General features: G+C 47.2%; 1 protein-coding gene across 6 annotated transcripts in view; it reads left to right on the top strand.

The window, feature by feature from the left end:
* Positions 1-2,772: 2,772 nt before the first annotated feature.
* Positions 2,773-12,496, top strand: part of TRAPPC9 (trafficking protein particle complex subunit 9) — a 46,098-nt gene continuing 36,374 nt past the window's right edge. For 2 of the 6 annotated variants that reach the window (XR_013621161.1, XM_068133943.2), the window contains exons 1-8: positions 2,773-3,161; positions 4,263-4,871; positions 9,388-9,533; positions 9,863-9,985; positions 10,127-10,153; positions 10,484-10,605; positions 10,695-10,820; positions 10,941-11,154. Coding sequence is in view for 3 of the 6 variants with exons in the window: in XM_068133943.2 (XP_067990044.1) it covers positions 4,288-4,871; positions 9,388-9,533; positions 9,863-9,985; positions 10,127-10,153; positions 10,484-10,605; positions 10,695-10,820; positions 10,941-11,154 (1,342 nt within the window). In the remaining 3 variants the exon portion in view is untranslated. The remainder of the gene's footprint in view (positions 3,162-4,262; positions 4,872-9,387; positions 9,534-9,862; positions 9,986-10,126; positions 10,154-10,483; positions 10,606-10,694; positions 10,821-10,940; positions 11,155-12,496) is intronic. The other 4 variants (XR_013621162.1, XM_068133944.2, XR_013621163.1 and 1 more) reach the window with 4 other exon arrangements.

Raw genomic sequence — 12,496 nt, 5'->3', positions numbered from 1 at the left:
GTTTAGCAATCCGGAATCCGAGCCGTTAGCAATTGACTAACCCGATTGCAAAGCGGTTCGGCCAAAATCGCGCCACAGGAACTCAATGGGGAAATCACTAAAGCGATCGGACGAGAAGGAAACCAAACGGGTAAGAAATAACAAGGATAAAACCAAAACCAAGGAAGAAACGAAGGTAATTTACAGGACGAAGAAGAAGAAGATACACAGTGCAATGCTTAACTATACAGGCTTAACTTATACCCCAGGGACAAGACAAAACAAGACAAACTCACGTACACCAATGGGGAATTGCAGGCAGGAATGAATGGCTGGAAGGATGAGAAGGGCAGACGATCCAAAGAGCGGGCAGCAGGGAGGTCCGGGGGATCGCGGCACGACGTCCAGGTCTGCGTGCACGCACTTGTTCTTGTTCAGAGTGCTGGTTGGTATCGCGAGCAGGGCGTGCCGATTCTCATTCGCCTTGTGCTCCTTGGTCATGCGTGTCTCTCCACAGAACTCGTCAAGCGCCTCCCTCCACAGAACTGCCGTGGGGGCTCCGCGCAACGGGTTTTATAACCCCGCCCTTGGAACCCTCGCGAACCTGCCAGATCTTTCTCTCTCCGCCCTCTCAAGCCATGCTCACTGATTCCTGGTTGGTTGGTAAGGGCTGGCTGACTCCACCTTTTGGTGACGAGGTCGGCCATGCCTGTGAGGTGGTAGCTCCTCCCCCTTCTTCTCCGAGATGATCACATGGCAATGGCGGCTTGCAGGAATAGAAAACCACTCGCACCCTTTTGAAGGGAAAATGGGCCTACTCTTATTTGATTGATGCAACGCAGATTCAACTATTCGAAACATAGCCTTACCTGAAACACATAATAATGAAATAACTACGAAAGGGCCTATGATTTGCTACGTGTTGCAATGTGGACTAACTAAGGTGCACTTATTTCAATTAACAGCCAATTAAGGGGAAATGTACACATAGTCCGGCAGCTAAGGTAAATATAGCATAACAATTGTGCATTTTGTGAGGAAAGCACCAAATTTGGCACACTAGTAGACTATCATATTATGAAAATATCTGGATTTTGGGCCATCTCAGATTCAGAGATTTGATTTTTGCAAGATTTGCAGATTTTGCAGATTTGCAAGCTGAGATTGCAACGCCAGGGACGGCCGACTCCTTCCTGCGAGCTGCCCACGTCACCCGCACAAGAAGAGCTCATCAAATCACTGCAGCGGCACTGCACGTCCTGCAACACCGTGCGTATGAACGCCACTGTATGACATATGCTGATGATGCAGAAGACCTGCCTGAGTTCGAAGACTGGTGTCACCAGAGAGGAGAAGACATTCCCAACTTTCAGTACTGGGCAACTGTGCTGGAACTAGAGATGTTGGTACTGGTCTACGTGCGTTCTCTCCGGCAGGCTTCATTCACGATGTACCTTGATGCCCTGACGGAACTGGTCCCATGGTTCCATGCCTTAGACCACACACACTATGCCAGGTGGGTCCCTGTTCACCTGAGGGACACGGTTGCACTCCCAATGAACCATCCAGATGTAGCCAGATATTTCAGGGCTGGCAACTTCACTGTACAGAAAACGAAGAAGGTGTTCTCTTCGATCCCAATCGACCAGGCGCAAGAACAGAATAACGCCTGCATCAAAGGAGATGGTGGAGCAGTCGGCCTCACTGACAACCCAAGTGCCCTGCGGCGTTGGATGATTGCCGGGCCAGAAGTTTCCAGGGCCATAGAAGAGTTCCAAGATGGCCATCAACACTGCGGGAGGCGAGAGGACAGCTCTAATTTCCTGTTTGGCGTTGAGGACCTCCATCCATTGTTGAGAAAGCAGAAGCAGCATGTCCAAAGTAGAGTGACCAGGTCTGAAACCAAGTTGATGTGGTAATAAAGTACTGAATCTTGAATCTTTTCAAATTCCTAAAATCCTCAATTTTCATCTGATTGACTTGGAAGTTGAATGGGATTTTCATATCAGCTAACTGAATTCAACCACCAACTATTTTTGAGATCAACATTGGCCAAAAGGTCAACATAGGCCAAAGGTCAACCATTTTATTTCAGATTTCTAAAATCCTCATTTTTCATCCGATTGACTTGAAATCTGAACAGGATTTGCATATCAACCAACAACTATTTTTGAGGTCAGCATAGGCCAGATTTGTAAAATTGACAATTTTCATCCGATTAACTTAATTTGAAGACGATTTGCATATCAGGTCACATAATTCAACCACCAATTATTTGTGAGGTCAAAAGGATGCCCTACCGAGTGCCATTCTACTTTGTTCTCTTTTGCCAAGTGTCGCTCTATGAGTGATTTTTAATTTGTTTGTTTGTGAACATGATATCTCAAAAAGCTATGGATGGATTCAGATACGAGAATTTTTTTTTTAAAAGTAATTCTTCACCATTGAGGCGAAAACGATATATTGCACGACGTTTGAAAAAGGTTTGGCGAGTTGTCGACTCCTGTGCGCACCAGGGAAATAAACAACCTACAGGGGAGGCGGAAACATCTTCGTCATAACTGCATATGTAATAAATCTATGAATATGCTGGCCGTTGTTCATTCGACGGGAATCGTGGGCGCGAAAGTGCAACATTCGTATTATATAATAATTTACATATTTATTTTTAATACGATCTTCAACATACAGGTGAGATTAAAGGAAGAACAATCGAAGTGGAGTAGAGGATAATAATAATATAATTAATCAAAGAATTGCTGAATATGAAGAAGAAGTTAACACTTACGGTTTAGAAGAAGAAGAAGGAGTGAATGCAGAGGAATAGTGGGAGGAAGAAGAGCATGGCAATTGGCAACACACAAGGGGAAGAAGAAGAAGCGAATAGCAAACATTTCCTCATCCTAAATCCGTGGAGTTCATTGATGGAGCTCTCACTTTCATTCTAAGTCGAAAATGGCCGGGTAAATGGGGCGAAAGTGAGGGGCTAAAGCCCAGCAGTGTGGTATATCGCGGTGAAATGTGCGGTTGTTCCGTGGTTACGCATTACCCATGTATTATTTAAATCTCAGTTAACCCGGATGACCATCGGACGTTCCTGCTTGTTTTTTATTTTGTTTAATCCTCAGAGTGGATGGAGCGGCCATATGAGCTGTTTCTCCACGAACGTTTGCGGTTCTAAGGTGGGTGTTTGGCGGCAGGGACGCTTTGCTTGCGAGATGGGGGTAACGGTGGTTTGGGCGCGATCGGTTGTCGGGTGGTGCTAGTGCGCGTCCAGCTCGGGGCGCGCTTCCTTCCGCCGCGATGCAAGGAAACGGCGGAGTCGTGCTGGTCGCGTAGGCCTCACTAGGCCGCGGACGACGCCCGCACGCTCTCTGTGCTTGTTTACCTTTGTACCTTGTTTACCTGTACCCTTTCACCATGTCTCTCAGCTTCCCATTGCTGTATGCTGTGCAATAAGATCTTGTTCCAATCCTGCCTTAAACGTAAAGGTTAAAGCGGCTGGCTTAAGATCTTAGGGTCTTGAGTTCGAGCCCCCTGTCGTGCCGTTGAATTGACACCAGGTGGGTTGACTCAGCCTGTCATCCTTCCGAGGTCAGCAAAATGAGTACCAGCTGACTGGTAACACTGACAGGGGGCACTGCATCAGCGGCACAGCCGCGCTCCCAGCAATGATGCAACCAGCAGCCACAGGCAGCATCTATATAATAATAGCGTAAGGACTCGACTTTGTTATCCCTTTTACGCCGCACCCAGTGACCCGATGCCCACGGCACTAATGGATTTACGATCTACGAATCGCGCTCTTTGTTTATCACGTACAGACATACTCGAAAAATCTGAATTAGCCGACGTTGGGGCCCAAAAGCATCCGATTAACTGCCGATACGACGCCATCTTACGACGCCATCGTATTGGCGTCTGCTGGGCGAAGGCGAAGCAAGCCGTCCGCTGATTGGACAATCCAGAGCATGCATTTGTGCCGGTGTCGGCGATCGTTGTTCATATACGCACTCTTCATTCTCATCTTTCTTCCTAACTCTTACTCGGACAAGCAAATCCCCTATGCCATCCATAATGGTACACTCTATCCATACACCACATCCTCCCTTCCGTGGATGTTCCACGGGTTTCGGCTAGTACGAAATAATACAGCAATAATAAGGCCTTGTTGCATCACTTGGGCTTTTGTGAGGGGTTCCTTGGAGTTACGTTGAGCAGATGTTGATGAACAACACCATCACGTTCCCAAAGTGACTCTTTCCCACACCTTTGCTTTCCAGAGCTGTTCCTCGGTCATAGGTAACGATGACTGAACCGGATTACACACAATCTGCTGAGGACCATCAGTGCTTGCTGGTGGTGGTCAAACCTCTTGGCTCCATCTCGAAGAGCAATTTCTCGTGCGTCTTCAATAAGATTTCGTCGGTAGAGCAAGCGACCCTGCAGGACTCGCATCGAGCCACCTGGATTCGCTACAAGCAGTACTACCCTCCTGAGAACAACGATTGGGGAGACTTCCAGGCTCACCGTCGCGTCGTGGGTCTCATAGCCGTGGCGGAGGCCCGCGGCACCCAGGAGCTGGCTCTGATTTTTGAGAGTTTTGATGGGCTCAGGGGGGAGTACGGAACATGTCTGTACAACTGGCGAATGTTTGTATTTGGCCTGACTGGAGAGGTTGTGGAACAGAACCGCACTGATGTAGACTTTGTCGGGGATTACGAACGGTTGGACGGTCTTACCCGGACCGTGGAGGAGTTTACCTCGTCGCTTTTCATCGTTCTCGAGTCCAAACGGTTGGATCGTGCGAGTGAGAAGGCTGGAGACAAGATGCCACTGCTCTGTGTACCATTTGAGAAGAAGGACTTTGTGGGCCTGGACACTGACAGCAGGTGAGCGTGACACCTACTTACTGTTATTGTCATGATATTAAGAAACTAGAACGGCACTCGGTAGAGAGCACACCTTCGCCAGGCTGAACAGTTTATGTTTTGTATTTACTGATAGGCCGGATCTGGATTCGGACCTGAACCGGTTTTTGTCACTTTCCCAACCTGTCCACCAAGTTTCGTCCAAATCCTTCCACAACCTTTTGAGATATCCTGTTCACAGACAAACGAGCAGACAGGGGTGGAAACATAATCTCCATCTACCTTTGGTAGCAGAGATATTGAAAGGTCACTTGGATAGTTTCATTTATTCTGATTGCTGAGATATTTGTGATATACACAAGAGGCAATTTGGCCCATCATGACTGTGCTTTATCATTGCCACATTCATTCGACATGCCATTTAATGTATGGGTGGTATGTGGATGTCAGCAGGGTTTTTATTTACCTTTTTGCGGAAGATGAAGGTTGTAGGTGAGGAATGAATAATTCTAAACCTACTACTACTGTTTCTGTTGCAACTACCTTACTCGGGAGATCATTCCATGCATTAACTACTCTCTGAGTGAAAGACCCCGCTTTACTACCATCTTAACTTTCCTCTTTACTCTCAGGCTGTGGCCCCTGGTCCTATCAATGTCTACTGTGCTGAAAGACTCTTCTGCACTTATTTTGTCTATATCCTTATTTATCCCAAAATTTTCTATATACTTTGTGCTGTCTACTTACCCCCTCCTCTTCTCCCCCAATATCTTTGGACACATTTTGGTCAGGAAGACGAGGGGCTCTCCAAAACACCTGATTCCACACTGCCTCGTTAATAACATTAGTTAAACTGGAACGGAACTCGGGAGAGAGCATACCTCCGCCAGGTGCACAGTTTACGTTTTGTATCTCAGAGTCGACTGGAAAATCACAATACAGAATCACATTTAATCAAAATCGATCACAGGAATCACCATAGGTCCAGTCTTTCTTAGCCCGATCTACCCCTCGTTTTTGGCCATATCACTGAATGGTGAAGAATCATTTAAAAAATTATACTAGCTGGATCCGGAACTGGAGCTTCACCGAAATTGAATCGATTCTTCCTTGTCACACCCAACCGGTCCACCAAGTTTCGTCCAAATCCTTCGACAACTTTTTGAGATATCCTGCTATATATCATTTTTGGCCATATCACTCAATAGTGAAGAATCACTTAAAAAATTATACTAGCTGGATATTCACCAAAATTGAATCTATTCTACCTTGTCACACACAACCGGTCCACCAAGTTTTGCCCAAATCCATCCATAACTTTTTGAGATATCCTGCTATGTATCGTTTTTGGCCCTACCTCCCAATGGTGAAGAGACCACCTTTAGAGGCCATTTTTCCCCACAGAGCAGGGGTTGGCCTTTTTCGGGCACCATGGTCCCCTTTTTTGAGGCAATGTTTTATGGCCGGATGCCCTTCCTGCCGCCAACCCTGTTGGTCGCCTCTTGCGACACACAGGGAATTACCAGTGAACTGGTACTCAATTTGCCGACCTCGGAAGGATGACAGGCTGAGTCAATCCCCCTGGTGTTAATTCAGCGATCGACCGGGATTCAAACCCAGGATCCTAGGATCCCAAGCCGGCACCCTAACCACTAAGCCAACACCAGGTGAAGATTCACTTAAAATTTCTAGTAGCCGGATCCGAATCCGGATCTTCACCAAAATACAACAATTTCCTCCTTGTCACACATGCCACCTCTCTGTGAAATTTCGTCCTAATCCGTCCGCAACTTTTTGAGATATCTTGTTGACTAACGGACAGACAAACGGACAGACAGGTGTGAAAACATAACCTCCATTCACTTTTGGTGGCGCAGGCAAATACACTTGTGCTAACATGTATCGTGAAATAACTATTACAAAATTAATCCATTATAAGCCAGATCCGTAACAACACCTGTTTATCCTTATTAGCACTCCTCACATACTTGTTCAGCCATCCTTGTCGCAAATATCGGAGACGCCTCTTTGTGTTTGGTTGTGACCTCACTGCAAGTCAGGAGCCAAATCTTCCCCATTCTTTCCTGCTGCCTGGATTTGTCAGCGCAGACACGGTCACAGTAATGATTGGTTCCCATGGACCGGCCCTTTCCCTCTTGTCTCTGTCCCTTCTCTCTCTGCAACTCTGTCGTGGCCCTGACTTTGTGAAGGTGGGGGTACACCATCCTGGTGCAGGGGTTCTCTGGATCACTCCTGGGAGATCGATCAGCTGTCTGTGCTGCGGACTTGTTCGAGAGAATTGTCCAGGGCTATACAACGACAACCATCCATGTCTCTTTTTGCCTCTAGATTTACACCTTTTTTATACAGAGTCGAGGCTCGTGTAAGAGCGAACACATGAAACACAAAAACTTAAACTGACACATAAAGCATATAATAAAGGGAACGGGAGACAAGGGGGGTGGGAGAGAGAGGGAAGCACACAAGCACAACAACAGTAGAGAACAGGAACATCGGTAGATCTGTGGAAGGGAGAGGGTGGGGGCAGGGGGAGCTAGGCCTGCGAAGGGTCAGTAAAAGGGAGAGGGAGCTAGACCCCTGTCTTAATGGCAGAAAGACCACCAACCTGCCTGCAGTGAGCGAGTGAAAGGCCCTCAGAATATTCCTCACATGGAATATTCTTGCTCTCTTTACCATTTATTTACTTATTGAAGGGTGTCCATTTCTCTGATTGTGATTGGCCTTTACCTGTGAACTTTTCCCAATCTAGAGCACCCAACTCTCTCCTACCCTCAAAGTTTGCCTTCCTGAAGTCCTGATAAGCCTGGTGATGCCTTAACCGTTAAGGTGGCTGTCTTAACATTGCAAGGTCGCGAGTTCAAGCCCCTGTCAGCCGTTGAATTAACACCAGGTGGCTTGACTCAGCCTGTCATCCTTCTGAGGTCGGCAAAATGAGTCCCAGCTTTCTGGGATGAATGAGCCATTCGAGTATCCTGCGTCGGAGTGGCGCCCCGTCCAGGATTTTGCTCAAGAGCCTAGAAAATGCTTCGGCAGACCGATGCATCTGAAGATGCAAAAAGGAGTGGCAATCATACGTGTCCTGAAATGTTCTCCGAACTCCGCGGCCTCGACCATATTCAGATCGTTACTTAAAATATTTTATACTTGTTGTTTGTTGTCACCCTTTGTGTCTGCAGTATTTAATTAAATACATTAATGTAATGGAAGTTTCGAGTCGAATTGATCTTTCTTTATTTTTCTTTCTTCTCTACTTGTAGTGTATGTATTTAATGTATCCGTAAAAGGGTTTGGGCGGATGTTTCTTAGTAATTTGGGAGAAATGGAAGTGTGTGGGAAATGTTGAGGAGGGAGGGAGGACTGGAGCTGAACAATATTTGGAGATGCAAAATAATGGAGTTTGCCTTGGGTATAAATTTATATTGGGGTAGAAATTGTGTATGGTACCTGCGGAATATGTGCGGTACTTGCATGTATGGTACATGTAGAAGGGGAAGGATGTCAAAGATCTATGTTTACCTCAACCACAATTGTGGCTTGAGGTTATGTTTTCACCTCTGTCTGTCTACTTGTCTGTCTGTCTGTGAGCAGGATATGTCAACTTATGGAAGATTCGGGCGTGACTTGTTGGACAGATTGGGCGTGTTACAAGGATGGAATGATGATATTTTTGTAAAGATCCGAATCCGGATCTGGATACTAGAATTACCTCCGCCACCAAAGATGGTCTGTCTGTCTGTGAAAAAGATGTCTCAAAAAGTTATGGACGAATTTGGACGAAACTTGGTGGAGAGGTTGGGTATGTGACAAGGACGAATCGATTCGATTTTGGTGAAGATCTGAATATGGATTCGGATACGAGAATTATTTAATTTTAAGCGATTCTTCACCATTGAGAGATCGGGCGAAAAGCGATATGCAATATGATATTTAAAAAAAGTTATGGACGAGTTTTGACTAAACTTGGTGGACGAGTTGGTTAGGTGACGAGAACAAGCCAATTAGATTTTGGTTCAGGTCCGAATCCAGATCCGGCTTTTCATTGGGATACAAAGCATAAACTGTTCAGCCTGGCGGAGGTATGCGCTCTACTGTGTGCCGTTCTAATTGTGCTTGCAATAATTGTGTATCAATGACCTATTGACCAAACACTGAATCGTTATTCAAAAGGCCTTCATTAGTTTATCAAGAAATATTGGACATTGTAAAGTTTTCCTTTGTTTTTTATTTTTTTGTGACTGATAAATATTGTCCAACATTCATGTATTTTAACTTGTCCCACTGCATTTCTAAGTTGAACTAAAAAATAAAAAGAAAGGAAAAACATCTGAGTACATGGTCTCCAACCTGCTGAGACTTGCACGTAAGTTCTTGCAATACGTACGGTACAGCATGTTAGTTTCGTGAGTGCTTCTTGATTTTTTTTTTGTTTCACTCACCTCTACAAGTTGCTGGCACACCCAACCTCTTTGTATTTGCACAGAACTGTTTTACACATGTGTCCCCACATGCTATGCAGAAATTACCGTAAACGCTGTCAGGGCCGGATGCGCAAGCATGTAGGAGACCTGAACCTGCAAGCTGGCCTGCTGCACGAGGCCCTGGTGAACTACCACATAGCAGTGGAGACCTTGCGTTCCATCAATGATTTCCTATGGTTGGCCGGTGAGTGGTCCTTAGTCCTCACTTCGCACACTTCCGTGGTTTCCTCTCCTTTTGATGGCACCACTGGTTCTTCTGCTGTGGCACCCCAATCTCTCACCACGAATGGAACATATCTGGTCATTGAAGCATTTTACGAAGGGGAATCCAAAAATTTTTTTTTTTTATTCTCTCAAACCGGCATTCCGCTCCCAATATTTGGGCTATCGGGGTATAAATTGTGATACCAAGGCCTCACAGTTCTCCAGCAATTGCTCAGACCATTGAGCTTTGCAGCTCATCTGTTTGGTAACATGGTTGGCAGTGAGATGATGTTTCTTGGCCTGTTGCAGCTGCATTGGAAGGGCTTTGTGTCGCTTCAGTGGTGTCTCACTACGGCACCACCTGCATGACCACAAAAGCTCGTCACCAAGGAGCCTCCACGCAGGCTGAGAGAGAGCAGAGGTCACGCACTGGTACGAGGCCACACGGCACGGGTCCCACTGAGACGTATCTTGTGCTGTAGTGAAGTGCTTTTTACTGTGCTGCTTTCCCACCTCCTGTGTGCTTCACTCGTGTGTTAATACTGGTTTATCCATTGCATGTTTAAATTGTAGGGACGCAGGAGGTGCTAATCGATCCAGGTAGGTCGTACCATTTTTGCCTGTTTGTCTTCTGCTTCTGCTTCACTTGATTGCCATCCCATTACCCTGGCTGCACCTGTATGTGCCTCTTTGTACGTGTGCTGTCGTCGTCGCATGTACGGTGGGGATACGGGACGCATGTAGTATGGGTTTGCGCAGACCAGGTGGCGGGTGTTCTGGGATAGTCTGCACCTACGGGCAGGTCTTCTGTTCCTCTGGGATGCCTGCCTCGCCACGTGCTTTCTAGTACCCTTGTGGTGTGGGACCGTACGTGTGGTCCAGAGGTGTTCCAAACAGGCTTGTGCATGCTTTGGGTGTTTTGTGGTACAGGTTCTCTCACCACAAATGGCATTGGTGGAGATCCAAGCTTGGAGATAGGCCGTGCCAAAAATTGCCTGAGTCCTGACGATATAGTGGAGAAGTACCGAGAAGCCATATCCTTCTACGCAAAGGTACATTTGGGACCGATCTTTTCTTCAGTCTAATAACTTCAGACTTTGGTTTGGTTTTTATTTTTTGCCCTGTGTTTTCGGCTTGACAGTACCGACAGGCCGCCGTGATCGAGCTGGAAGCATGTATCAAGGCAGTGAGGGTTCTCGCCTTACAGAAAAAACGCTCTGAAGCTGCAGATTTTCTTCAGAATGCAATCTACATCCACGTTGATGTGGTGAGTCCTCTTCTGTTCTGCTCGAATTTCCTCCACAGATCCAAGTGTGATTTGGCTATAAAATAGTTCATTGCGCTCTGTGAAGCTTTAAGTAAACTGTGTATGCGAACTTTTATGCAGACTGAAGATGAGCGCATACAGCGGTATTCTGTTTTGTCGGAGCTCTATGAGCGAATTGGATTTCGCCGCAAGGCCGCGTTCTTCAAACGCATCTCGGCCATGCAGTGTGTGAGGGCAGCACTTCCTGAACCTGGCTGGAAGGCGTGTTATGAGCTTCTGCTGGATACGTTGCAGGGTTATAACATCTCACTAGATAACCCTCAGAGCAGCACTGGTAATTACATTTCATTGCATTCCAAAGTGCTTATCTCAGGCTTGTGCTTGTTGCTTTCTCTTGATCGACTTTATTCCTCCTCCGCCCGTGTTCCTCTCTCTCTCTCTCTCTCTCTCTCTCTCTCTCTCCCTCTCTCTCTCACACTCTCACTCTCTCACTCTCTCACTCTCTCCCCTCCTACGCTCATGTCCCCCCTCTCTCTCTCTCTCTCTCCCCTTCTTCGCCCGTGTTCTTCTATCTCTCTCCCCTCCTCCGCCCATGTGCCTCTCTCTCTCTCCCCTCCTCCGCCCATGTTCCTCTCTATCTCTCCCTCTCTCTCCCCTCCTATGCCCATGTTCCTCTCTCTCTCTCTCTCTCTCTCTCTCTCTCTCTCTCTCTCGCTCTCTCGCTCTCTCGCTCTCTCGCTCTCTCGCTCTCTCTCTCTCTTCCCTCCTCCGCCCATGTTCCTCTCTCTCTCCCCTCCTCCGCTGATGTCTCTGTCTCTCTCTCTCTCTCTCTCCCCTCCTACGCTCATGTTCCTCTCTCTCTCCCTCTCTCTCCCTCTCTCTCCCTCTCTCTCCCTCTCTCTCCCTCTCTCTCCCTCGCCCGTGTTCCTCTCTCTTGCTGCCTCTGTTTGTGTTCCTCTCTCTTGCTGCCTCTGTGTCTCTCTCCCTGTCTCTCTCTCTCTCTCTCTCTCTCTCTCTCTCTCTCTCGCGCCCCCTGCTGGCCGTTTGTGGTGGGTGTGGCGTCATGGCGGCTGTGAGCAACTGCTCTGTGGTGTAGTGAGTTCTTTGTGAGTTTTTCTCCTCTCCTGCCCTCCCCTGCCCCCCCTCCCTCTCCTTTTCCATCCGTTGTGCTTCGGCATCGTGTTTCCATCCGTTCTGTACCCTTGTCTTCAAGAGAGAGAGGATTGAGAGCGAGCCCATTTTGGGTGCGGCCTACTGGCTTTGACGACGCTTTGTAAGCCTTTTTTGCGCTTATAATGCACGTTTATTATTTACTTTAGTTTGATTATTTAGGTTTGACACCTTCTTGTCCGGTTCGGACAAGGGGGGGGGGGGGGGATTTCGCCGGTATGGCGAATACACGCTCTCGTTGCGAGGCGTTCGAGAAATTGACACGTAAGCATGCATTCGCATGTGTTCCGCCCGAAGGAGCTCCTACTGAGGACATTATCCTTGCCGTGGGATCCATCATAGGAGACGGTAATGTTCGTGCGGCGTCACGAATGAACCAAAAATTTGTTGTCTTCGTGTCAGAAGAAAAACTCGTCCATGACGTCGTTAGTACCGGTCTAACCATAAAAGGGGGCCATTACATTACGGTATCCCCTATGGATACGCCGGCGACCAAGATAACAATA

This window comes from Myxine glutinosa, chromosome 13 (assembly GCF_964187855.1).
Source record: "Myxine glutinosa chromosome 13, kmMyxGlut1.1, whole genome shotgun sequence".
Classification (NCBI taxonomy): Eukaryota; Metazoa; Chordata; class Myxini; order Myxiniformes; family Myxinidae; genus Myxine; species Myxine glutinosa.
This window is presented reverse-complemented; position numbering and strand designations above follow the sequence as displayed.